This window comes from Mugil cephalus, chromosome 16, assembly GCF_022458985.1.
Source record: "Mugil cephalus isolate CIBA_MC_2020 chromosome 16, CIBA_Mcephalus_1.1, whole genome shotgun sequence".
Lineage (NCBI taxonomy): Eukaryota > Metazoa > Chordata > Actinopteri > Mugiliformes > Mugilidae > Mugil > Mugil cephalus.
This window is the reverse complement of record NC_061785.1, coordinates 8331477-8358267: the sequence shown is the minus strand read 5'-3', so window position 1 is coordinate 8358267 and position 26791 is coordinate 8331477. Positions and strand designations below refer to the sequence as shown.

The window sequence follows — 26791 nt, the reverse complement described above, 5'->3', positions numbered from 1 at the left end:
GCCACGTGGCCCAGGGAGCAGTTACAGGGGTTGGGAGTCCTGGCGCAAGGGCACGTCAAGCACAGCTGTGTCTGCTTCTTTTACCACTAAGTCACAATCTCCCCAAATTGTAAATCAGAAGTGGACTTAAACTCACACCTACATTTGTATACATTTATTTTTTTGTCTCGTGTCTTTAAATAGTAATCGTTTCTAAAATAACCACCTCAGTGCCTGCACTGTCACAGCAGAGGAAGTGCCACATTATGATTGCTGCAAAGCTCAAGTTCTTATGAGCCGAGGTGGCAAAAGTGTATACTCAGTGCGGGTGGTAATTTCTCCATTTGCATATTACGATGGATTGCTACCACTCTCAAACCCCTCAACTCAGTTTATCACTTTGCCGTCTCTTTGCAGATTCATTACTGGAGATCCCCACAATACCCACTCACCTTCTTTCACACAGACGCAGGATAAACACTTTAACCTTTTTTATTTATGAAGCCCTCTCTTCTCATTTACCACCATATACATCATCCATGCTGGACTAGATCACAGGAAATTACCCAAACTTCAAGTCCCACGGGTTCTGTCTGAACTGGGAAAATCTGCACCAACAGAATGGAACCGTCTCCAAAACATACTCACGACCGACACTAATATTTTAGTTTCTTTAGCCTTTGCTTGATTTTGTATTTTATTGTGCTTGTGCCTCGACGTCCCTACAAATAAATAAAGTACAGTATGTAAATTTCATTTCAAATCGAATGCGTATGACTCAAGGCAGTTGGAGTGAAAACTTAAAACTGCGCGCGTGTTTGTGTGCGCGTGTGGTTGCGTGCAAATGTCTGTGAACATTCAGAGGACAAGAGGTAAAAAGTTGACAGCGTTCCCACGAGAACGTTCCTGTTGAGTGTCTTCATTCAGGAAGCTGTGGCTTCGACTTGCGTCTACTCACATCTCCTCATCAGCACAAAGCCTATCACTCTATATATACCGCGTGCGTGTGTGCGCGTGCGTGCTCTCGATAGTCAGATGTCACCCCACGTGTCAGGCGACCCAGAAGGAAACCCCACAGGAAGTAAGGTCAGGTCCCGAGAGGTCAACAAAAAGTCAAAGTACCTGCTTTCGTCAACAAATTTGAACTCTCACTACGCCCCGTCAACTGTCTGTCGACCGCAGTCTACACCTAATGTTTTCGGATTTGTTTTAGGATGTCAGAAATCGTGCGAACGCAAAGATCGTGTAAAACGGCAACAGAAAGATGTTATCTGCTTCAGTTATCAAGTCAGCGGTTGCACCTTTAGGCAAACAATAGCACTTCGGAGGCAACAGACACGCAACAACAGGTTTTTAAGGGTCTGATACTTTTAATACAAGTTAATTGATAACTAGCACAACAAAATAACAGCTGAGAAGTCACGGGGGGGGGGGGGAGCAGGTGGCCGTGCCTTTTAGGAGATGATGGGTTTTGCGGGAAGCTCTTCAGATGCCGCTCTCATCGCTAATATCTCGGCATCGTCTGGTCCAAAGAGAGCTGCAGGGTCGGCTCCTCCACGCCACTGTGATGCACCGCACACACGGCATTAGATATACTTAAATAATAACAATACAGTTTAACAGTATTATAGTACAGTGTTAAAAAAAAAACAGCCAAAACCTTCGCAGAATGTCCACAATGAAGCCAGAAAGCAGCTCAGGCAGTTCATTTCTTGGAGTTTTTTTTATTTTTATTTTTTTTTATTTTTTGTTTAAGGAGTGTACTTGTGTTTATTCATATTTCTGCACTTTACATATAACAGATATTGGCTCAATAAATAAGACCAATAAGCGGCTTAGACGTTGAGTTGATGCAGAAGTTACAGAAACAGTGGAAACCATCCACTTCAACAGAAATTTAAGCATGTGGCCAGGAGCGATCCTAGCTTGAATGGTGCCCTGGGCGAGTTTGTCCCCCCCCCCCCCCCCCCACCAGTCATATGGTAGATAAATAATTTTAAAATTTATGGACGGGCACTGCAGAGATCTACTAGGATCACTAGGATCTAACATCACACACTGATTTTCATTAAAACAACGGATTTCTTTTTCCTTTTTCCCGCCCCCTCACTCAACGTTTTCAGTGGTGGTTGGTGGGATTGGTAGCCTGATGACAGACAAATCTCACCTGGTCCGTCTATCCGGCGTGGCCCAAACGACATCAGAGCAGGCATTTCCTTTTTTTGTTTTTTCCTCGGGCCGCCCACTAAAAAACGCCCACATTGCCAAGAACGGCCTCAGTATGCGCCGCGGTGACGCAGATCATAAGAGCTGTGATTAGTCTGCTTAGTAGTGGCAGTGTGTTTCCGTTTTTTTTTTTTTTCTCTTTTCAAAATTGATTGTTTTGGATCAATAAAGATTGCACGCAAAGGTTAACTGAGGAGGTTCGGAGATACGAACATTTGTATGACTCGTCGTCTCCGTCGCCATTGTTGAAAGTGAAGTAGGACGTAGAAAAATAACCTGACTCCCAAAAAAGAGACAGCGCCGACTAGTGTTTGGGCGGTGTTGTCTTAACAACATTTGAAACAGGACACTGCAACACAACCAAATTTGACCCAAAACAACTGAAGAGGCAACTTCTAAAATGAGGGCTGCTTGTTTTTTAAATTACAGATATGCTAATATGGGTGGAGGTGACGTGTCATGAAACGCATCATAGTTTGGACCGGGCAGTGGTAGTTTCTCCAAAAGTGGACTCATATTCACCTGAGGACATATGTAACACAGAGGATGCAGAGCGGCTGGTGAGCCGAGGGCCTGGACTTGGAGGATCGGACGCTGGAGATGACGGCACTGTGGCTCTCCACCCAGACGTAACCTCCGCCTCTCACCAGTATCCTGTACTGGCCGCTGACCGACTGGCTCTTCAGACACACTGCAGACGAAAAGAGCGATAGCGGGTGTCAACAGGTGCGTGGGCGTAGGTTCTTTTATGCGCCAGTGTGCGTCAGTGCTTACAGTTCAGGTGGTTTTTGTTCAAGCAGTTCGTGTCCAGAGTGTGACAGAGATCGTAAATGGAACGGCCCAGCAGCTCCTCGGGGCTGTAGCCCAAAAGAGAAGTCACCCTGCACAAACACAAACGCCCGAATAAACACTTCATGTCGCAAAGTAGCAGCATTAATGAATTAGGGGACTTGATAAGCAGCAGTCAAAAACAAGTTCACGGTTCAATGATTTTACGCAGCCACAGGTCTCCAACTGGGGAAAAAAGGGGAAGGTGAAGAGGTTTCATCGTTGTCACGCAAAGTTAACCCATTAATGTCCGGTTCCCTTATTTTGTTTCCCTGTAATTAAAGTATTCTACATGCATCACTGACACATTCCTTTCCTTTAGGTGTTTGGCACATTTGGAAACTGCGTAGACTGTAAAGTTTGAATACCATGCAGCTGTTTTTGTGGTTTTGAGCCAAATATGCAACCATTAGTCTGGAACCGGCTTGAGTCATCGTGAGAGTTAATAGATTTTGCATGCACCTTGTTCTTTATATATATATAGATTTGAAAAAGAAGACTTGCGAAGTAGCATTTCATCGTATGGTCAGCTAACTTTTAAAAATAAACACAATTAACCTTTGGTACGTGTGTGTAGACCTAACACGGCCATCACTCAGCTACAAGGAGCCAAACTTTGCTTCGATTTACGTCACTGCTGATTTCTTCGCTGTGTTAGAACCAGAGAAACAAACCGACGGAGTAAAATGCGATGGGTATTTGGTTTAATAATTTTCCTTCCTTGTTTTTTTTTTTGAATTATTTCCTAACATGCAGCGTTGCATAATGGAATCACAATTCCTTTTTATCGTGAGTCAGTGAAATCCAGTCATACAGCTGCTCCTCTGTTTCAGCTGTGCAACTCGCACGGCGACTTTCTAACTTATAATCTTGTTTGTTTTTGTTTTTTTTCTCATTCCACACAGGAAGTACTAATAGGTGATAAAAACTTGCGCGGAAGATGCTCGCATTTGCATGCGCGCGCACACACACACACACACACACACACACACACACACGAACCGTTGGTCACAGTAGGTGAACCGCATGTCCATGCTGTGCTGGCTGGTGAAGGTGTGGGTGCTGAGGAGGGTGTGCGAGAGCGGCAGAGGTCGGCAGGTCAGGAGAAGGCAGGAAACCGAAGACGGGGCCACGCACACCTTCGATCTGCCCTGACAGTGCAGAACCTACAAGAAGTAGGAAACCGGTGAACGACACCATGTGGGGCTCCACCGTGAGAAAAATAAAAAGGGGCGACTTTTTGTTTCTAACCTTCCACGTCGCCGATTTGAGGTTGGCGCTTCTTCCTCTGTGAGCCAGGGTGCTTTTTATCCTCATGACAAAGTCCCTTTTCTCACTGCACCAGACTTCCTCTAAAGAAAGTAAGAGGCTTATTGAGCTGCACATGTGAAATGAACATGAGAACGCAACACACGAAAAGGACACGCCAGCATAAGCTGACACCCACCTGCGGTTAGGCGAAGATTGTGCCTGATTTCTTCGTGATCGCAGGGATGAGTGTACTCAAAAATGTTGTGCCCCATCAACTCAGTCTGTCAGAGAACATAAGGCACATATATAATATTTAAACCCTGAATCTTAAACAAAATTCACACAAGAATATATATATATATGTATATATATATGTGGAAGCACGTGTTTGTTCACCTGTGTTAAACCCATGTACGTGCTGACGTTGTCAGATAAGAAGATCATGTCTCCTTCAGTGGACAAAACCATCAGAAACCCCTCCAGAGTCCTCAGGTACATGTTTATCTCCAGCTCCACCGTGTCTTTCTTCTTCTCCTCCTCCTCCTCCTGCGCTCCATCACGATCCCTCCGATCCATCAGTTGGTGGTATCTCATTGAGGGTCTACAGTCTGCGTTTGCCTGAACATTTCCTGCAAACGAACAAAAATAGTTATTTTTTTTTGCTTACATGAAAATCGTACATCTTTTTTTTTCTATATTGTCGGGGGGTTTGGTATTTATGGGACCTGAGGAGAACAAAAGGATGTGGTGTGTGTGAACTCCAGGTGTTTGTGTCATCACTTCCTCAGTTCACCTCAAATATTTGACGCCCACACGCAGTTGTTATAGATTTTATAGATAAAAGAGTAATTTGAAATGTACTTCACTTTGTTGTGCCAACTGAAAACCGAATGAATTATTTTGAGAACGCATTGATTAGATACTGATTGAGCGGATTCGCATGCACATTAAAAACCCTCTCGAGCGAAGGCCTTACATGGAAATGAACTCATTCAACTTGTGTCTGCATCAAGAGACAAACCGCTTTTGATGTCACAACCTGCTTATTTTGCAAACCAGTATTATGAAAGAATGAGGAGAGAGCCACGTTGCAGCTCAAGGATAAATTCACCAAAGCGTTCTCTCCCGTCACAACCTCGTCTTATTTTGGCCTCTCTCCTGAAAACGCCTCGAAACATAGGTGTGCGTGGGAGCCCTTCAGGCGGTCACCTTTGAGCAGCGTGTGCATGCGGATGTAGCTGAGGGTGAGGCGGATGATGGAGGGCTTGTCCAGGTGAGTCCGGACCGAGGGCTGCAGCGGAAGGAGGTGAGACAGGTCCCCGAACACGTCGGACTCCACCCGCCGCCTCCTCCTGGCCGCCTCACGGCTGATCGCTCTGCGGAAATAGAAACCAGAGGTCGACAGCGAATAAAAAGTCGTCAGATACGGAGGTGTTTACACGGAATGCGTCAGAGTGAGAGCGGTATGAGTGAAAGACAACAAAAGTCAATTATCTAAATGCAATTAGGTTAACTTTGCAGATTATATGTTCATTTAACATAGCTCCTGGCGAAATATTTAAATACTTTGACGACTTTACGGGAAAAAATGATTAATGATCTGATAGGATTGTAGAGTTTCTCAACATGAAAGCAAATAGGCCTTTTTATGTCTTCCACAGACATTACATAACTGCTACTGTAGTGGCAGAAGTTTGTTGCAACTACACTTTTTGTAGGGTCGAGTACTTCTGTCAGTGAGAAACTGAACAGGAAGGTGAAGAGGGCACCGTGGTCAAGAAGCGCATAATCCCACAGCCCCGGTTTGACCTCCCTGCATCACCTCACCAAACCTCTCACCACCAGACACAACAGAAGCTCCGGCAAAGCTCGGATTTCATTCTCAGAGAGCGTCAAAACATGCGCAGCTTTACCTCCTCTTCTCCTTGTCAGTTGTCATCGCGTCCCGCGGACGTCTCTGTCCGGTGCCATGGTGAATGCTGGCTGAGAGCAGAAGGGACGGCGGCGGCGGGAGTTCACAAGCGCGGCAGGTTATCTCCGCGCCGCGATTCGCACCATCGCAGGTAGGCTACTTCACCGGAGAGGCAATTAGCGCCACCAAATGTCACAGGATGAGTGGCCCCTCGCGGCACAGATGACTTGAACTGACTCCAGTTGAGTGTCTCCTCTCCCCCTCAGCATGCAAATCACCTACAGGCCTCCAGAAGTGAGCGCGGTGATAGGCCGGCCGGCCAGGAAAGGCATCACCCTCCCCTCTTCTTCTTCCCTCCCTCTACTCCACCCTCTCTCCTTCTCTTGCAAAAAAACTCTTGAGCATCCCACAGATTTGCTTCTGAAGAGTAGCTGCAGGTGCAAATCGATATATATATATTAAAAAAACAAAAAAAAACAAAGAAGGAGGAGAGAGGACCGGGACTGATGTAGACAGCTCAGTGTTTTATTGGAATCAGACCAGACAGGACTAGCCCGGCTGTTGCACTACATTTTGGCACAGAGTAAGATAGTGTGACCAGGAACAGCCCTACCCCATGGTGCACGAAGCTTCACTAGACACCGACTCTACCGCAAAAGAGAGCAGCCAGCTCGCCTTCAGATCACTGTACAGTAACACACAACCACAGTCCTTCTCTGCATGTGCATATGTGTGTGTGTGTGTGTGTGTGTGTGTGTGTTTGTTTGTCAGAAAGACAGTGAGAAGAAGGGGGAGGAGGCAAAGAGGAGGGAGTCTGTATGTGGTGCTTAGTGTGTGTTTGAAATGAGAGGTAATTCAGCTGCTGGTTCTCCACATTTCTTATCACCCGGCTGTAACAGACCTATAATAGTATAGTTATAGTATTGTACACAAAGGTTTCCTCCAGATACACTTTACAATAATAATAATAATAATAATAATAATAATAATATTAATAATAATAATAATAATAATAAAAAAGATAGAGAGCAATAAGAAAGAAAAGCCATTCTTGAAAATAGCAAAAGCAAGTGGTTTTGGCTGAGTGATATGACCGCTGGAGGAGGGAAAAGGGGAATTGGTGCTTTGGAGTCGGGGGGGGGCAAGGAAAGGGAACACTGATGGTAGCTATACAGACCGAAATGCTGAGGACGAAAAAATAAAAAATAAAAATTCACACGCACGACAGAGAGGGGAGGGAAAAAAAAAAAAAAAAAAGTCACACACACACAAAAAAATGTACATTCACGGCCCCTCCCCTCCCTCTCTCATACGAGTCGGCCACACTCGCGCCGGCAAACAAACGGACTCCGAATACGAACAGATGGATGAAATAGCTGGAAACCGCGCATCATTTTCGCTGCTACACAGGCCGCCTGTAACACTCTGCTCCTCATAATTAGTTCAATAGCCTGTAACTCATGAGCTTGACATTCACTTTTATACACACGGGACAGGAGGACAGAGTGTCCCACACACGACAACAACAAAAAATAAAATAAAATAAAAATAAGAAAAACACAAAAATAACACATGAACAAACAATAAAATATATAGATAGTCAGGGTATTGCACAAAGGGGATTTGGCCCTAACTGGTCCACAATGAGGACAGTATTAACACAGGTAGGGTGCTTGTCCATGCGCCACAACGCTCCTTTACTAGCAGACAATACCAACACAATACAGCCACTCAACACAGGCTATATACAAGGTGCCCCTGCACCCGGCACCTACAGTCCACAAGCGCACAGGTGCCGGGGAGAGAAGCAGTGTAACTGTGTGTTTGGTTGTCTGAGCATGTGCGTGTGTGTGGGTGTGCGAGAGCACGTAAAACTCGGGACCGTAGTGCGTAAATCTGAGCTAAAAGTATGAGAATGTGTGTGAGAGCATGTGTAGGTGTGCATATTCATAGTCATATTCATAGTCATATTCATATTTGTAATAAACCCAGGCAACAAGAACAACACAATGCAAGTAAATAATATTCCAAAAGTAACAACAACCAATAGCTTCAAAGTAAAGGAGTGTTTGTGTGTGTGTGTGTTTTGTAAAGGGATTTATGGAGTGTCAGCATGTGTGCGTACGTGCAAAGCCAGGTTCAGTGTTGATGGATCAGTGTGTGTGTGTGTGTGTGTGTGTGTGTGTGTGTGTGTTAGGTCTGCGTCTCCTCGGGGGCGCAGTAGGAGAAGTCCTTGAACTCCTCCTGGTTGATCTGTCGGATGATGGCCTCGTCCGTGGGCGTCAACACGGGGTCCTCCTTGGTGAAGTCCTGGTCAAAGTTATTCACATCTCGCTTGGTTTTCTGCACAAACAACACAAAAACACAGAGAGAGAGAGAGAAGAGTTTTTTTAAAAAAAAAAAAGTAATATCACAGCGACACCTTCTGGACGATGAGAGTTACTACATTTTTCATGTGACTTTCTGCATCTGAAGGACCACGACGACTCTCTGGTGTTTTAAGATGATAAACAGAAAAGATGCGTAAATACCGGATCATTTTAGCTCCTCCAAACTGGAGCACCGTGTCCTCCGTACGCCCATCAATAACAGCAAAGCTTATCTTCTTCTAAACCATCAGTGCTTAACTTTGTGGTCATGATTCAGTAATATATTAAAGTTTACCCTTTAAAACTTCATGTGTCACTGGCGGAACGGTGAATTACGAAATAACGGTTTCTGAGCGGTTTACAGCCAATAAGGCGTCACCGAGGGTTATTTCCTTACATTTTGAGGCTCAGGGTTGAGCCAGCGTTAATAATTATTATAATTTGGTATTTGCAAAATTAGGCCTTCAGGCACTTCTTAGGGAAAGAATCTTAGAATAAGTCCTACACATACGAATTTTCAAAATTCCATCATTTTTCCAGACCCTAATTTGAAGACTTCTCTGTACAAAACACAAACAAACAAAAAACAAAGATAATGACAAATAAATGAATGGTATTTGAGTAAATAGTTGTGTAAAATGTAAATGAATTGTGGAATTAATTGTTCGTCTTCTTTATTCTGAATACATATATGTGTGCAGTCATGTCACTAAATAATTTCCAGACGACTACAGATGCATAATGTAGCTCATACAAATTAGTTAAAGATAAATTCAGTGCACATGAACAGCTGAACTACCAGGACTTGGCCTCACTGGCATTTAATCATCAAATAAGGATTTAAATATTTTTTTAACTTTTAGTTAATTTTTTAACAAGTAACTAGATTAAGTCAAATACAAAAATATATAAATATTCAGAATTCTATGTTTAAGAGAATTGAACAGTGGAAACATGAATATATTTCCATACACTAGTTTACATTTTCCATACTTTCCCAAACCTGGAAATGTATAAAATCAAAATTCAATACTTCATCTGAATTTCAATTTAGACTGGAAAATCAATAAATATCAAGATTTAACTTTTATTTTTTTTTTTACTGTCTAACTTTTGGAATTGTCCTAACTTTTTCCGCTCATACGGCGCCCACTGGTCTGAGGCGAAAGGTTTCACTTGAACGCACCATGAAGACAATGGCCGACGGTCAATGTGAGGACATGAGCTCCGTGTCTGTGTTCAGTGTGTTGACTCTGATTAGTGAAAATGTTTGAGACATACCAGAAAAACTAAGGCCACACAAGCATAACACCAGAGTCTATTGGTGGGGAGGTCTACTACTGTACTTTAAAGCACATATGTGCCTGACTCTGGGCTTTAATTCATCTGCTGCCGAGAACTTCCCGGTCCTCTCTCCTCCAGAGATTCCACTTCAATCATTTACACAGACGTTACTAATGAAATGATCTGATACGACACATTTTCACACATTGCCCCCCCCCCTGTGTGCGTTACTTACAATTCGGGGTTTAAAGGGTGGTTTGACTTTCCTCTGCTCCAGCAGCACCCAGTCGATCTCTCTGAAGAAGGAATGGGTCTTGATGGCCTCCTCGCAGCCCTGGCTCACCACGCAGCCCAGACGCTTGGCGGGGTTCTTTGTCATGAACTGCAACGAGCACAATGCGCGCGTTCAATTCAAAGTAAAATATCGTCCACAAAGCAGCCCCACCGTTTAAGAGACTCATCTGTGGTTCCATTCATAAAACGCTGAGGACGGAAACACACACTCAAAAAAAAAAAAAAACAGAAAACATTTTAGCGCTAATAATAGAGAGGAGGATGCATTAACGGCTCTGTGGATGGTAGTGGCACAGCGATGAAACAGGTCAGCCGACAGCCGGCGTTATTTCGTTTACGAGCACTTTGTGATCTAGTGCGGTTTTATGATTGCATTATTATTACTTTAACCTTTTTGACTGACTTTTTTTTTTTTTTTTTTATCCATCCCAGTGTCAGGGCAAAGTGCTTCATAACATATCTGCATTAAGTGAGTTAGATTTGCTTGTGAGCAGCTATTAAAAAAATAGAAACATGAATGGTCACAAGAGTGTAGCGCAGAGCGCTGGAGTATTTAAGGTCGCAGCCGTGTGTATTTCATAATGAAGCCGTCTAAACAGCTCGGTTCAAACCGGGCTGTGTCCGCCTGAAAATGAGTGTTTGGTAGCAACATGTGGTTAGTGGGGTTTATTTGGGTTCCCACAGATACTTGATCAGTTTGGGATCTAGTGAATTTGGATGCCAGGTCAACACCTTGTGCTGTTTTTCATGGTTTTCTGAGTTGTTCCTAAAACATTTTTTTTTTTTTTTTTTTTTTTTTTTTGCGTGGCTGCATCCTACCATCAAGGAGTGTCATTGCTGTGGGGTGGGGGTGGGGGTGGGGGGGTGCCTGGTCTGGTCTATGTGGGTGGTACGAGTCTAAGTAACATCCACACAAATGAATGCCAGGTCCAAAAGTTTCCCGGCAGAACACTGAATTGTCTCAAGATGGTCAATGTTTAGTGTTTTAATTCTCCAGTCAGTGGTTTTTAATGTTGTGGCTGATCGGTGTATGTAACCAAACCCATGCAGCTCCTCATTGTTATGTCCGAGTAATGTATTTCAGAGTAGAATGGATGAAATCCTTTATATAAAAGATTGACTGATTGGGACAAAATCCACTCAGTTTAATTATAGTAACCTTCGAGTTCTCTTCAATTAGCTACGGAGGCCTTCAATCAGTTACGAGAACATAAGATGCAGCTCTTGACGAGAACTGAACAGCTTTTTTTTTTTTTCCCGAAATCTCACAATCAAACAGAGAAAACATTCGAAGTCACACACCGCTCGAAGGATCGAAACCGCCTCCTTGCTGAGCCACACAGGGTAGAGGACGTCATCGTGGAGAATGGACTCGAACAGGTCGTCTTCGTTGTCGGCTTCAAACGGGGGCTGCCCGGCCATCATCTCGTACATCAGCACCCCCAGGGCCCACCAGTCCACGGAGGCTCCGTACTCCAGCTCCTGCAGGATCTGAATTCCACAACAGGTTCACGGTTCAACACGGAGCACGCAAGGCACTGCAAGGCCACCGGTGCAAAAATCTGCACTTGGAAACACTCGGGACATATAACACACCTTACACCGTGAATTTTAACACACACAAAAAAACCCACTAAAGAAAGACTCACAGAAAAAAGTTATTTAAATGTCATTAGCAGCAGAGGTAGAAGAATTGACTTAAAGACTTCCATAATTATGTGTCTGATATATTTTCATTTTGAAATTTCTTAATTGCCTTCTTCCCCAATTAAGAAATTAAGAATATGCAAATAGCAAAGTTTAAAGAACAACCGTCTCAGTCTACATGAGCACAGATACACTTAAATGACAACTTGTGCTGTCCTTCATGTTTTTTTTTTTTCTGCTTCCCTGGTCTAGGTGGGTGCTGCATGTCTAAGTAACAACCACAAGACTGAATGCCAGGTCCAAAAGTTTCCCAGCAGAACATTGTACTTTTACAAGATATATTGGTGGTCATAAAGTTGTGGCGTTTGATGCATATCCCATGTGACCTGGGAACTACTTCTTGTCTTCTCCATAATTATCCCCCTGATCTTGTGAAAATCAAAGCCGTTTTTTTGTTTTTGTTTTTTTCGTGACAAATTACATTACAGATAGATAGATACTTTAATAATCCCGAAAATTTCACAATCTCACTGCCTTGTGAAATATGTCTGTTGTTTTCCTGAGGTAACACGATTACTTGGACAATGGATTTTCAAGCTACTGTTCCATATATAACATACAGCACTAAGTGTTTTGGACTTCGGAGACTCACCTCAGGAGCGATGTAGTCCGGTGTGCCACAGAACGTGGTGGTGGTCACGCCGTTCATGATGCCTTCTTTGCACATGCCGAAGTCTGCCAGCTTACAGTGGCCTTCTGCATCCAAGAGGATGTTATCCAGCTTCAGGTCCCTGTTGGATGGAGGAAAAAAGACAGAGAATTAAAACCATCCGCACCTCAACAACAGTTTACTGGGAGAATTAATAAAATGAGTCTAATATTTGTCAAACTTTAGGGTATAAGCATAAAATCAATCCAGGAGCTGGGGGGCATTCACCTGTAGATGACTCCGTTGCGGTGCAGGAACATGAGGGCTGAGGTGACTTCGGCGGCGTAGAAACGACTGCGGGGCTCATCGAACTTCCTGGATCGCTGGATCTGAAACATCAGATCTCCTCCATTCACATATTCCATTACAAAGAACAGACGATCCTGCGGAGAGAGAGAAAGAAAAGAGAGGGAGCTATGAGACGATAAAAAAAAAAAAAAAAAAAACTGAGATGAGCTATTTAAATAAACGTGCGTGTTTGTGGTGCCGTCCTACCCGTGTCTGGAAGCAGCAGTAGAGCTGGGTGAGGTAGGGATGCCGGCGGGCGAGGGCCAGGATGCGTTTCTCGGTCATAGTGCAGTCCACGTCATCGTCTTGCAGGATCACGTCCTTCTTCAAAACTTTGACGGCGTAAACCTCCTCCGTCCCCTTCAGCTCTGCCAACATCACCTGGGTAGTAGATATATTAATCCTATATATATTATATATTAACAATATTTTAATGATGATGACCGCGGGCCCCAGAGCCTGGATAGCTCAGTCGGTAGAGCATCAGACTTTTAATCTGAGGGTCCAGGGTTCAAGTCCCTGTTCAGGCGGAACATTCTCTTTGGTTAATGTGTCAAATGTCTGACTTGTTGTATGAGTCTCTGGCTGAATATAGAACCACAGTCTTGAAGGAAAGATGTTCTTTTTAACATTATCTTATTTCTGACATATAGGTTTTATTCTTAAACTGTCCCTATAGTCTTTGTCTTTTTCCTGTCCTGTCGCTTGTATCTTTCTAGCACTTCTTCACTCTCACTATATTTCTTTCCTAGATACCGTGCATCTTGCCCTTCATATACTATTAAATTTTACCTTGTTAGTTTCACGGTTTCATTCTTTTACCTGGCTTTAACATCTGTCCCAGGGACTGCAGCGGAAAACGAGCAACTGTGCTAACGCTGGCATATTTTGCAGTTCAAGCAAAAATGGCAAAAGTAGTGACGCACAGTAACCTGGATAAGTTTTTAATTTAACCAACGGCCCCATCCTTTCCTCACACCATTGTGCGGGATACCCAGTTGCTAAACTTCTAGCCGACAACAGTTGCCTAGCAGCAGCACTCTCCAGACCTACGTATGGTGTAACCACTTAAACATTTTGTGCACGCGTCTTTGCCAAGTTCCCTTTGACGGCGGCCTAATGTTGCGTTCACGCTAACAGCGATAACGCAACAGGCTACGACTCATCTTCATCTATACGAAGAGTCACACTGATTCTCGACACTTGTTGCTACGTGACAAGAATGATGCGCTTCATATGAAGGTGAAAGCAAGTGGACACTGAATTTCACTTGGGATAAAAGCTGTGATCCAATATGTTGTACCTCTAATTTTGGTCTCTAACCAATCAGGAGGGAAGTGAGCGGTTCTGTATTTGCTTAAATGCTCCATGTCTTAACTTTACCATTCAATATTAGACAGATAACCTACAGTCAAGCTTATTAAAGTTTAATTTGCAGGGCTGTAAGATGACTAATAGATGACTAATTGCTTAGGAAAGCTGCAGCTAAGTGGTAGCTCGTGAATTGGTCTACTCTGGCCGCCTTGGTATTATCTCAGCAGGGAGCCGCTCAGCTGACAACGATGCTAACAAACAAAACTGTTTAATTATGAACATAATCAGCTGCAAACAAACAAACAAACGTGTCCCTTAAATCACCTTGCCAAAGCTGCCTTTGCCGAGAACCTTGATGAAGTTGAAGTCCTTGAGGGTCCTCCTCTGGGTCTGTCCGTTCTCCCTGCCTGCCGAGGAGGTGGACGAGGAGGAAGAGGAGGTGGTGGAGGCTGAGGAAGAAGAAGAGGAGGAGGAGTGCTGGGGTCCCTGCTGGTTGAGCGACAGCGCATTCTGCAGGCGATCCAACTCTGCCAAGTCTGTGGGCGTCATCGGAAAAGCAGATCAGACATCAGTGAAAACAGGCGGACTGCCTTTTTTTTTTCCGTCGGCTAATAATGCAACACAGTTTATTCTTTTTTTTTTGTTTTAAAAGAATTTTTGCTACCAATTTCTTTTCAGTAAACTTTTAAAAAAAAGATTATCAGAGCTTCTGTTAAAACCCGGTGAGACCCAGTTTTCGGTAATTTCAGGCCAGGACGATTAAATAACAGCAGCGGACGGTCTCGGTGTCATCAGCGCTTGGCTCGATAAAATAAAAATGGGAAAACTTCCACAAAGAGAAAGTTAACTTTTCATTTCTCAGCTTGCAAAGTGTGATAATGCGATGACTAACTGTGACAAGCAAATGGTGGTGGGCGGTGGGGGATAATTTAAGTCTTCGATGCACGAAAACAATAACGCACACTACACACATTTAACCACTTATTTTTTAAAAGGAAGCAAAATATTTTTCTGAAATCAAATTACTACCTCTTACTGGTTAAATGAACACATTAAAACCACATGGTGCTAAGAATCCATCACAGAGGGCTTTGAAATGTCTGTTTGTTTGTGCCGAGTGTGTGTTTTATGGACGGCGTGCGTGTGTGTGTGTGTTGTGTTACCCTGTTGTGAGGGGGAGGTGGGGACAGCTGGCTGGCTGAAGCTGTTCTCCTCAGTCTGAGAGAGCTCAGGAGGAGACTGGGGAGGGTCCTGCCCTGGAGTCAACTGGAGACAGAGAGAGAGACAGCGTGACCTTTCTTAAAAATCTTTCGCTTGAATCATGAGTCTGGGAGTCGAATCTGAGAGTGTGCGACTTGGAAACTCCTCGACGAGCCTGCAGAGTTCGATGTTACGAAGAGACTGACGTTAGCAGACAGTTAGCTTAGCTCAGCACCAACACTAGAAACCGTTGACAAGCGGCAACTACCAGGGCTAAAGATGAAGTTCCTCAAATGGCCACTTGGGGGCTCCGCAGACGTCCAATGTTAAAATAATCAACTTTACAGCAGAAATAAAAATGCCTACAGTCTTGGTTTGTCCATTCATAAAGACTTTATGCGCTCTTGGAAAATTCACCAGTTTAAATTACATTAAAGCTATGTATAATTAACAACATGGCTGCTCTGTGTCACGGGTTGCTAGCCATCTGCCAAGACATCATTCGTCCACCGCACGCTCCACCTCTTTGCATATTTTTGCATTACTGGGTTTCAGAAAAGCCTCATATATAGACCCTAAACACAGCAAACATTTATGTACAGGTTAGACCAGACCTTGACTAACCACTCTATACGCTAAGCTAAGCTAACCATTCATCTTTTGATTCAGATTCAGATGCAGAGAACTTTATTTATCCCACCAGAGTAATTCATTTGCAGCTTTTCCACATGCATCCCACACACAGTCAATCAATCAAATAAACAAACGAGCCAAGGAAACAATAAGCGCACGGACACATAACAATCCATCATAAAATCAGTGCTCATTACGATCAATAAAATCAGCAAACATCCAGTAAATAACTAAAAATCCCATGGATAAATAGAATCAATAAGTAGATAAAACCTTAAAAGTTTCAAAATTATTTCCCAAAACTTTAAAATATCTATTGAAAATGTAAAATCATCTCCAGGTGCAAGTTAGATTATTGCTGAGCTGCAGATTCACCCCCGTCCTTCCACGGTTCAAATCTTAAAATATTGACTTAATGGTGAAACGCTGTTTACGAGTCATTGGCTGAAGTGGCACAGGGAGACCTGATGACTTGTTACCTTCCTCCTGCGCTGTGCCGTGTTGGAGATCTTGTCCGGCGTGACTCCCAGGTCAGACAGGACCTTAGCGATTCCCCGGGCGTCCACACCACAGTTAGGAGCTACATTGGTCTCACATCGCCTGTGCACGTTCATCTTACACACTGCAAAGCCACAGGGGGAAAACACATGACAAGGATCAGCTAAAAAAAAAATAGGAAGGTTGATAAAATAGTTAAAATGAACGTATTCCTGCCAATCAAATGTTTCGATCAAAGGACACAGAGTACACATCATCCGGGGATGATTCTAAAATTACAGACTGTAATTTTAGAAGGGCCACAACTAATGATTAATTACATTATAAAATATTTAATTGTGTTAATTATTTACAAAACTAATCTCTTAATCTTTAACATGTCAGGAACTAGTAAATTATTTAACGTAATCTTAATGTACTCTGATTCATTCTGTGTTAAAAAATAGATTAAATGTCATTTTGAATCTGCACCCAAAATGTTATGTTACTGTTGTGCTTTATCTTATATTATAACATTTTTTAAATAAACATGCAGGACGAACGCATGTTGTCCATGACTGAGATAAATATGTCTAATCATTAATCAACTGTAATAAAAACGACATTTTCTTTATGCCAATGTTTTATAAAAATCAATAAATATGCACTAATTTTATCTAGACCCTTAACAGGGCTATAATGCTACAATGTTGTTAAAATTTCCCACGGTGCACGAACTCACCTTTGCACTGCAGGCCCTGCCTCATGAGGCCCCACAGCAGGGAGCCGCAGTGGTCACAGAAGGTGGGCACCTTGTAGTTGTGGATGCTGAACTTGTGGGGCATATTAACGCTGAACCGCTGGGAACCCACCTACAGAGGGAGACACACGCACACAGAAATACTCACAAGGTGTTACAAGGAGGTCACTGCCGCATTATGGGAGGAATAATGCATGCAGCTCAACTATTAGATCACACCGAACACACATGTTACGTTAAGCAACGCAGATTTATTCAGCAACAGCCTGAACGGTGCGGCATCTCCATCTTTCCTACACCATTTAGTTAATGCGCTCATGTCTGTGTTATCCATAACTAACTCGAAAATAATCCTTTAATCTGAAGGTGAGTTCTCTCATTTCTAAACATGTGTTTGCGCGAGTTTGAAAGTGCGCGCACCTCCTCAGGTGTGTCCTCCTGTTTCTTCATCCCGGCACACTTGGTGATGATGAGCTCATGGCAGCGCTTGTGGACGACGCACGTGCACACTGAAAGCAAAGCACTGATTTTAACCAAGTGAGCAACAATTAATCCAGATTATAAAGATGTGACTGGACGGGGGACAATAAATGGGTGGTGGTCTTAGTTTGTAAATTAAAATGAAAACAGCTTCGATAGGGTCTTAAATTCGTATTATTAAGCACAATAGAGGAAGGTCTTGTTTCTTAAACGCTCCACAGATGCAGTGCTGTTGAATTTAGTAATGCGTCAACACTGTGATTGGATGCACCGAGCTAATTCTCTGTGAAATTGTCAGTATTACATTGTCCAACAAAAATTTTTAACTGTTTTTAGCCTGAAATAGAACAGTGAAAAGATTTTTTTCAGCACCTGCATTGCCCAATAAAAAATATTTTTTTGTGAAAAAAAAAAATATTAAGTGTAAATGTGCAGAAATGTTTCCATGTTTCCATGTAAAGGACACAAATATACAAGCTGACGTATCTGGAGGTTAAACTTATTATAAGTTAATTATTATTGGACTAATTATTGGTGCAGCATCAGTTAATTCAATAGCCTTCTGTCCCGTGAACTGCGGTGAGGTGCATGCTGTTGTGCATCTACACTACAACCATTATTAACACGGACAATTCTGCAAAACCAATTAAATCAAATTCTTATTAAAATAATTATTTTGACAATGTGCATTATCTTTAATGTGGCCGGACTGTGATTAACTCAACACCGTGTCCACAAATAAAAAGAAAGCAGCGCAACAGCAGAGACGCGCCGGCATCAGTCACCCGTCTCTGTGCACGCAAGATGCATTCAGGTGCAGATGTTCTGACACACGGAAAACAGGCTTCAAGAGAAAAAGCAGGCTTCTTTTTGGAGTTTCCCCAGAAAAAAAAAAGAGGGAACAGTGAGATGTAACTCAGTCTGTAAACAGCTGTGTTAACTTAAATAGACCCAGCTGAACCGTCTGCTGAGTAGAAAAGGCTTGAGGCAATAAGAGGTTGGTTAAGGTCATATCAACATATCGGCTACGTTGTTAAATAATTAATCCAGGAAATATGACATCCACGAACCAAAGAACCCATCAGCTTTTTGCCTGATGACTTCAGATCACTTCAACCAACAATGTCATGAAATCCGACTGTGTGTTGTTGTTATTATTATGTTGTAGTGTCTTTTACTGAACTGCATCTGGGCCATTGCAGCTTTGAAAAAAATAGAAAACAGCTCATCTTTGATTTGTCTGTGTCAGTGACAAGCATCGACTCTTAAGCAGTTTATGCCTCTGCAGCACATGGACTCTGTGACCTACACGCGTAACCTACGCTGGTGCGAGCCATTTATACTTGTGCTCTGTAAAAACATCACCCAAACGCTAGTCGGCACCGTGTCTTTTTCCAACAGTTAATTTTGTGTTTCTACTTCCTGTTTCACATTCAACGATGGCGACTGAAACTTTTGCCAAAGGCGAGTCGTGCAAATGCCTGTACCTTCGAACCTCCTCAGTTAATCTTTCTTCAGTCAGTCTGTTCACATGCACAGCTTAATAGAGCTATGCTCAAAATTCGACTTCTTGAATGCGTCATTGTCCCAGTTTACATGCAACGGAGAAAATTGAATAACTGACGGGAACATGTCCTCCTCCTCCTCCTCCTCCACACTAGGTGGCGATATGTGTCTTGTCAGCAGGTTAATACCACGTTAATACGGCCCCCTTTCCGGTTGACCTTTTATGTGATATAATAAAGAAGAGCTGTTCATGCTACTTATGATATACGCACTATCCCTCAGGTGGTTCTTCTACCGGCTCTGTCTGTTTACCTTCTTCTTCTGCAACCGGCCTTCTTTGATGTTTTTATTGTCCAGTTAAAAGTCTGATTAAGCGTATACATCCCGGAGGAAATCGACTTCCATTTCCGCATTATCTGTGTGTCTTAATCAGATAAGGAGAACTCAGATTTTAGTCGGAGTAACGTGTTTACAAGCACTTAAGTTGTCCAGTTAGAGTCAATTTAAGGTAATAATTAGCGCATGTAAACGTAGTGAATGTGTCTCATTTTAGTTTATCCAGCGATTCGAAATTCGAGCAAAATTCAAGAGCATCGGCTCCGGTGTTAAGGTCCGCGTAGTGTCTGGGCTGTTCCTGTTGCTATGGCATAAAAATGGCGCAGAGGCATAAACTACCTATCAATTTGTCGTGTTATTGCCAGTTTCCGTTGATAATTGCCTGTAGCCTGTCACTTTTTTGTCCGTAACATAGACACAGCGATGTTTCGGGGCTTCCAGGATATCCAGTGGATAACCAGATAACTGATAACCTGACCAAGACTCCCTGTCCTGTGTGTACCCCAATTTGAGAATCAATGTTTATGATGGAGTTGAGAGACAATGTCCTCAACCAGACAGTTTAAGCTTAAGTAAAGAACTTAAATCCCAGTGGAACCTAAGTATTTTGCTTAACAAATGCAAACCTGCCTGCAACCAAACCCGCTCAAATGCAAATTGCTCTATACAACTCCGACAACAAAGGGAAACCTAATAGGTTCCAGTACCAAAATCTACAGATTGTACACATTCATATGCGTAAGTACGTCGAAGCAACTTGTCAATGTAGCGTTTCCTTGCAGAAAAAGAGTTGGGACAGGTTTAACTCTTTTCTGCACAGCTTTTCTGAATGTATCTCATGTTTTGCAGAATCGTCCATTTTGATATTAAATCACTAGCAATCATCCAAGAAGTACAGCAATTTTATAATGTTTGTGTGAAAAAAAAAAAAAAAACCCCGTTCATGGGATGTTTAATAATATTGTGTATACGGTGCAATTCTGCAAATGTGCTCCGGGTGATGGCTCGCGTCCAAATCACAGCTGTCACTCAGTAACACGTAATCCCTCTTGTGCTCTCACACTTTAATAATAGATGATGTGCAATGTTACTGGAGAAATTGGAATCCGCCAGAGAAAAGTACTCACCCTGACACTGGTATCCCTGCTTCCCCAGCACACCCCTATCAGATCACACGCAGAGAGAGGAGTCAGCATTTCAGACAGGTTGGTTGGATGAATCACAACAGCAGGTAAGCCAGACACATGTGTGTGTGTGTGTGTGTGTGTGTGTGTGTGTGTGTTTCTTACCAGATGAAGTCTCTGCAGTGTGAGCAGTAGGTCGGCTGTCTCAGGTAGGTGGCCATGAACTTGTGCCCGTTGACTTGATGGACGCGTCTCCGGACGGCGCCCTGTCGCCGGCGAGGGCCGATCCTCTCCCGAAACACTCGCTCCTCATTCTCGTTGGTTCCCGAGGCTGACCGGTGAACACACACACACACACGCACAAAGGTTAGACAACTGAAATTGCGAGACAAGGTGCTTGTGCGGCTGAGCATTCACGTACGTCGCACATCTGCTCCTGTCCTCCATTGATAGTTGGGATCATTTGCATCACGCTGGTCAGGATGTTTAATCATTCAACGGCCTCTCGTCTTCCTTCCTTGCCTCCCTCGTTCTCACAAAACATCCCACACCTACTATACCGGGGGCCTATGCATTCGTATGTGCGCGTGCTATTTATACTTCCGTGTGTGGGCAACGAAAAACGAAGGACAGCATATTAAAATACTCCTCCATCCAACCAGCCGCTCACTTCCTCTCTGCATCTCGGTGGAAAGATAAAGGCTTTTTCCGAGGGTAACCTTAAGACAAGAGAACCACCTCCACTCTCCCTCCCACACACACACACTCCTTCCCTCTCTGCGCTCCTGTCCTAGTTTGCCTTTCTTTCACTCTCCCAGCATCTCTCTCCAGGGTGCGTTGTAGATGTGGTTACTGCTGAGCCTCTCCAGAGTTCGATTACAGACACGCTGTCTAGGGACTATGTGTGTGTGTGTGTGTGTGTGTGTGTGTGAGGGGAAGCGTGTGTTCGTGTGCATCTGTGTGTGGGGTGTTGTTGGAGGGGGAGAGGGGGGAGAGAGAGGGGGGAGGTAGGGCCAGCAGCTAAACAGGGCCATTACTGGGATCGCTTTGTTTTACATAATACATCATCCATCTGTCTAGGACCCACACACGCACACAGGCACGAAGAGGCAAGAAGAGGTGATGAGGCATAACAACAGGTGAGAGGGATCGTCGTGGAGACCAACGTACTCTGGACCCCGTGAATGACCGGCTGGGAGACGGATGTCCAGTAAACACACATCCACACACACACACACACACACACTAAGAGACGAGCATGTGACGACTATAGAGGACGACTGAAAGAGTTAGAGGATGTGGTGGAAAAATAAAAACGTCAACGTCTCCGCAAAAGGTTGTCAGGGCTTGAAGTGACCGTTCGAGCAGCTCCTCAAATGTTGAAACTGTAGGCAGTGCGGCTGAAACATTAGAAATGTCTCGGAAATACGCCGATCAGGCATAACATTATGACCATCTTCGTAATATTGCGTAGGTCTCCCTCGTGCCTCCAAAACAGTTCATCAGGGAATTGGCACGGGTCCTCTGAGGGTGCCCTGTGGTGCCTGGCGACAGGATGTTGTTAGTGTGTGGGGGTGAAGTTACTATTTGATCATTAATTTCAAAGGACGTTTCGCGTTTTGTTCCTCTCACTGTGTTATTTTCAACCACAAAGACGGCGTTTCTGTTTAGGTTATTATTATCCCCGTCTTGATGATTTACTGGACACGTGAGTGTCTTAGACGGAGGAGAGGAGGAGACACTGACTAGGTGTTCGGCGTCACAAAAAAGAGACTTTTTCCTATTTCTGTGTGACGGGAATGTGGTTTAGTTATGGTCAACTCTGCGACGTGTGTCCGCAGCTGCGGGCTGTGGACAATCTCTGTCTTTGTGAACACTAGAAGAGACGAATGTTTTCTGTTGTACCGCCGTGTGGTGAGGTTTTGTAGGGGTCTCCTATCGTATTACACAACAATATACTCAAATTATTTCAACCTTTGTGATAATTTATGTGTCCAGAGTTCTATATCTTTCAGACAGTTTCCACCACAGTCGCTCCTAAACCGTTTTTGTGTGTGTCAGGCTGCTGCCATCAACGAGTGTCATTGCTATGGGGGCGGGGGGGGGACCCGGTCTGGTCTACGCGGGTGGTACAAGGGCACAAGTAACACCCACACGAATGAACGCCAGCTCCAGCAGAACATCATAATGCCACAAGATGGTCAATGTCCCTTCTCCTGCCAGTGGTTTTAATGTTGTGGCTGATCGGCGTACGTTTTCATCTGTTCACTTTTCGATAAAAAGGTGGAAACAGTCGTCCGCCTCAGCATAACACTTCTTGGCGCCGTGACACACCAAGTCGACGGCCCTCCTCTCTCCTGCGGTGCCAATGCGCTGTTGGTACTAGTCTGTGGGCGCGATCGAGAAAACATGATCGGGCGAATTCCCACAATTACAGGTGAATATCTGGTTGTTAACAGACCGTGGTCATGTGAGTTTCATGTGGGCACCGCCCACAGATGTTCCCAATAAAAATGCGAATCCCGCCAGCAAGTCATCTGAGACCAACAGAGCTAAGAGGATGAAACACATTCAAGAAACCTCTCTTTTTGTGTGTGTGCGTGTGGGGTATCAAGGGTGTTTAGTATTTAAGTTCCCCTTATCAGTTTAAATGTGGAATTATCATGAAGGTTACCATTTAAGCTCTGAGGGATTCTGCTTTTTCAAGCAACGCATGAAGAATTGCGAGAGCAGTGAATTCATAGACGCAGGGGCAGAGAGAGCGCAGATGGTCAGATTAGGTCAGATTATTGTTATTCACTTCCTGGAAACAGCAGATGCAGGAGGATGGAGAGGAGAGGAGAGAGGAGAAAGAAAAGGGAGAAGAAGAACATGTTCTTACAGCCTCTGAAGCTGCAGAGAACAGATTGCACCAGAGGAAAAAAATAAATAAATAAATCTGCTAAAAATACCACCTCTTCCTCTAGTTCTCACCCTCCATCTCTCCATCCCTTACTCCTCTCCATCCCTCCCGTCGGTGCGCGCACACACACCATTTGTTTTTATCAGCGCACATTAACATGACGAGCTCTCGAGCCGACTGAACTCGGGGAGGAAGTTCAGGAGTGGGCGGAGAGTGGGTCGTGAGGTCACGGCAGAGTGTCCAATCACTGACGAGGAGGGCGCGACACGGAGGCTGGATGTGTGTGTGTGTGTGTGTGTGTGTGTGTTTGCATGTAATCCGTGGCTCAATCTCACCTACTATTTTAAGAAACTACTCCTTCTTCTCTTCACTCTCTACCGTTCCCTTTATCCGTCTTTACAGATAGAGGAACATACTGCCGGGCTTTTGTGCCTCCCCTCCCCTACTCAGGCTATCGCACCACCCTCACAGATATATACACACACACACACACACACACATATATATATATATATCTGTACGTACACTTTCGGTGAAAGGCTGAGAGCACTTTCTATTTATAACCAGGTGTGAAGATACACAGGTGATTCACAGTCGGCGTGCATGCGTGTGCAGGGGCTAATTGACGGGAGATATTCTTGATGTTTCTGTGTTTGATCACCGCAAACAAACAGAGGCGATGGAAAAAGAGAACAAGGCAGAGATGGTTCTGTGAATTTTGTCACTTTCTAGGAAAACAGGAAGCCTCGTGCTCGGCCTTCCCATCACACCCCACAGCCTCCAGCTCGAACGCGGAGATTGTAAACCCGTGACACACGTCACCTTTTTATACCTCTGATGAGATTATATTGTTTGTTTAGGCGTTCAGCGGCAGTTAAACCACCACTTATCTCGCATGCAGTCGTGAATCTCAGCACCCTGCAGACGTAGGTCCGACATTCACTCTCTTTCAGCTTTCTTTGGAGTCTACCAGCTCCCGAGGGACATTTCTTGATGTTTAACAGCTAAAGCCTCCACTAAGAGATGCTAACTACATCTGTCTGTCTGCTGTTTGGGGCTGGGGAGGTTGTGTATCTGAACCAAAGTAGTAATTCTGTGTGTTTTGACAGCTAAATAAATAAATAAGCACAAGATGAAACTAGACACCGAGAAAACTAAGGTTCTTACTACGTATCTATAGCTCACTGTTTTATCTCCCCAACAACCGAGAGGAGGCAGAAGAATTAAAAAACAATTAAAAGCTGTTGAACTAAGTGGATCATCAGGCGTCGGTGGAGACTAAAACCTGAGCTCAAAACCAGAGGCAGATGTGTTTTTGTTTTGGAGGCTTAGGCAAATTTTCATGACAGTGTTTTACCAAAATCTTCTTGTTGGAAATATGAGTCTATTATAACCTGATGTAAATGTTGGACCATCACTGTATAAAGATTTGATGCATGTTTATTTTTCTCTGTACTGATAGTAGACTACTACTACTATACAGAGAGATGCATGATGGGTATTTAAGATACCGTTTTCTGTATGTTTTTTCATTAATCTGAAGAAGGAGCTTTGTGCTTCTAATGAAACGAAAAGCAGAATGGACTATCACAGGAGTAACGCACAAACGCCTCAACGGAGAAGATCTGCTGGCTTTTCGACCTCAATACCTCCGTACAACTAGCATTTAAAGCCTTTATAGGACGAAGAAGTGTCCTAATTTTGTCTAATGCGTATGCTGACAATTGCCTGAATCAGAACTTATGTTCTAATTGTCTAAATCACTGTTTAAAAAATTTTATCACTTAAGGTCAAGGAACTACAACTTCCTACTACAACTACCTACATGAAAATTAAAAACTTTCACAAAAGTAAGTCTTTTTACGCCCTACAATAACACTAGGGTGGAAATTTTGATATTCCAAGTATTTCAATGAAAGGTTGACCCTATAAAGGGTTGACAAACGTTTTGTCTGATTCTTGGTTGGAAGTCAGCGTCCGTGCCTGAAAAGGAACTCGACAAAGACTCCCTGGTGCAGATGCTAACGGCTAGCATGGAAACACTGCTTTCCAGAGCACATACAGACCAATAAAATGAAACAAAATGAACACTGCGCTCTAAGTGGATGTAAGAAACCTTTTTTAAATATATTGCAGCTGTATTTCCAACTACAATCAGCACAAGTCACTGCAGTGAACACTAATTAATGACAAATAACACTGAACAAATCTGAACTTTTCATTACATAAAATTCATATGTTCATAGTGAATTCATGTTATATGTTTTTTTGTTTTTTTTTGAGAAATTGTTTTAATAAAAGTATTTAGGGGTGAGTTAACCAAAGCATTAATTGACAACCTGATGAATCTACTGAAAAAAAATTAAAAAATAAATAAAAACACTCTGTCTTGACGCCGTGTCCATTGAGATTTCTTTGCCCGTTCTCTGTGTTTACACCAGTAAAACGTTGCGGTCTTACCCTCGGTGGAGGATCCGGACAGATCAATGACGACGTACACCTTCCCCTCTGGCTCCAAGTCAATCTGTGGAGACAAAGGAAGAGAGAAATAACACAGCTGAATAGTGAGGGCGGCGGGTGGGGGGTGGGGGGGTCGGAGGGGGAAGTTGTACTCCAGCACAAACAAACACAGCAGTGCACGTGCAAGAGGTTATTATCGTCACTGGAATTATAGTCCTCCAACAGTTGTATCATTATCACCACCCTCATCATCATAGACCTCGTCCAGGCTCTGGTGTTAAATGTAAATCTGAACCAGTCGTGTTACCTGGATGAAGACTTAAAGGTTTACGACCAAATAAAATTCACACTGTAATGAATAATCAGAGTCGACATGGTTTTAATAGTAGGTGTGACTAAAGTTATCACCACCATACTCATCCTTACAGTTAACAGGACAATTATTAGTGAGTTAATCAAGTGCAAGATTTCGTTGTGTTATGAAATCAAATTGAATTTTCTTCAATAAAACACGGGATTCACTGACTGTACAGTGATCAGCCATTACATCCTGACCGCTGACATGGCACCTGTGTGTGGGTGGGATATATTAGGCAGCAAGTGAACACTTTGACCTCAAAGTTGATGTTGGATGGAGGAAAAATGGATAAACAGGTCTGCTGCCATTAATATCTCAAAAAAAGAAAAAGTGATGGCCTGACGAGACGTCTATTAGTTGGTTCTTCTGTCTATTAGTTGGTTCTTGTATCTGTTAGTTGGTTGACCCGTCAATTTGTTGGTTCTCATTGTCTATTAGCTGGTTCTTGTGACTA

General features: G+C 43.5%; 2 protein-coding genes and 1 non-coding gene across 3 annotated transcripts in view; 1 reads left to right on the top strand and 2 right to left on the bottom strand.

Annotated features, from left to right (window-relative positions):
* Nucleotides 1–1321: 1321 nt before the first annotated feature.
* On the bottom strand, nucleotides 1322–6569 carry epas1a (endothelial PAS domain protein 1a). The gene is made up of 9 exons (XM_047608821.1): nucleotides 6198–6569; nucleotides 5494–5660; nucleotides 4681–4913; nucleotides 4481–4565; nucleotides 4285–4385; nucleotides 4036–4199; nucleotides 2980–3086; nucleotides 2728–2896; nucleotides 1322–1541 (listed from the first exon to the last, which is right to left on the bottom strand). The coding sequence occupies exons 1-9, from the start codon at nucleotides 6221–6223 to the stop codon at nucleotides 1484–1486; spliced, it is 1110 nt and encodes a 369-aa protein (XP_047464777.1). The 5' UTR covers nucleotides 6224–6569; the 3' UTR covers nucleotides 1322–1483.
* A 131-nt stretch (nucleotides 6570–6700) lies between these two features.
* The window catches only part of prkcea (protein kinase C, epsilon a), a 39010-nt gene continuing 18919 nt past the window's right edge, over nucleotides 6701–26791 (bottom strand). Inside the window, exons 2-15 of the mRNA XM_047608820.1 lie at nucleotides 25980–26043; nucleotides 20783–20948; nucleotides 20621–20655; nucleotides 17592–17680; nucleotides 17154–17283; nucleotides 16414–16556; nucleotides 15265–15367; nucleotides 14426–14637; nucleotides 12995–13168; nucleotides 12728–12882; nucleotides 12443–12581; nucleotides 11446–11634; nucleotides 10085–10231; nucleotides 6701–8539 (exon numbers count right to left, since the gene is read on the bottom strand). Coding sequence (XP_047464776.1) covers nucleotides 8390–8539; nucleotides 10085–10231; nucleotides 11446–11634; nucleotides 12443–12581; nucleotides 12728–12882; nucleotides 12995–13168; nucleotides 14426–14637; nucleotides 15265–15367; nucleotides 16414–16556; nucleotides 17154–17283; nucleotides 17592–17680; nucleotides 20621–20655; nucleotides 20783–20948; nucleotides 25980–26043 — 1896 coding nt within the window. The 3' untranslated portion in view covers nucleotides 6701–8389. The remainder of the gene's footprint in view (nucleotides 8540–10084; nucleotides 10232–11445; nucleotides 11635–12442; nucleotides 12582–12727; nucleotides 12883–12994; nucleotides 13169–14425; nucleotides 14638–15264; nucleotides 15368–16413; nucleotides 16557–17153; nucleotides 17284–17591; nucleotides 17681–20620; nucleotides 20656–20782; nucleotides 20949–25979; nucleotides 26044–26791) is intronic.
* trnak-uuu lies at nucleotides 13245–13317 on the top strand. Its single transcript has one exon. It is a non-coding gene; the product is annotated as a tRNA-Lys (tRNA).

Coding starts and splice junctions, on each gene's coding strand:
- epas1a (XM_047608821.1), bottom strand. CDS start 6,223: ATGACAACTGACAAGGAGAAGAGGAG. Junction 5,661..6,197: donor ACTGACAAGGAGAAGAGGAG/GTAAAGCTGCGC, acceptor CTATTTCCGCAG/AGCGATCAGCCGTGAGGCGG. Junction 3,087..4,035: donor TTCACCTACTGTGACCAACG/GTTCGTGTGTGT, acceptor GTGTTTGTGCAG/GGTGACTTCTCTTTTGGGCT.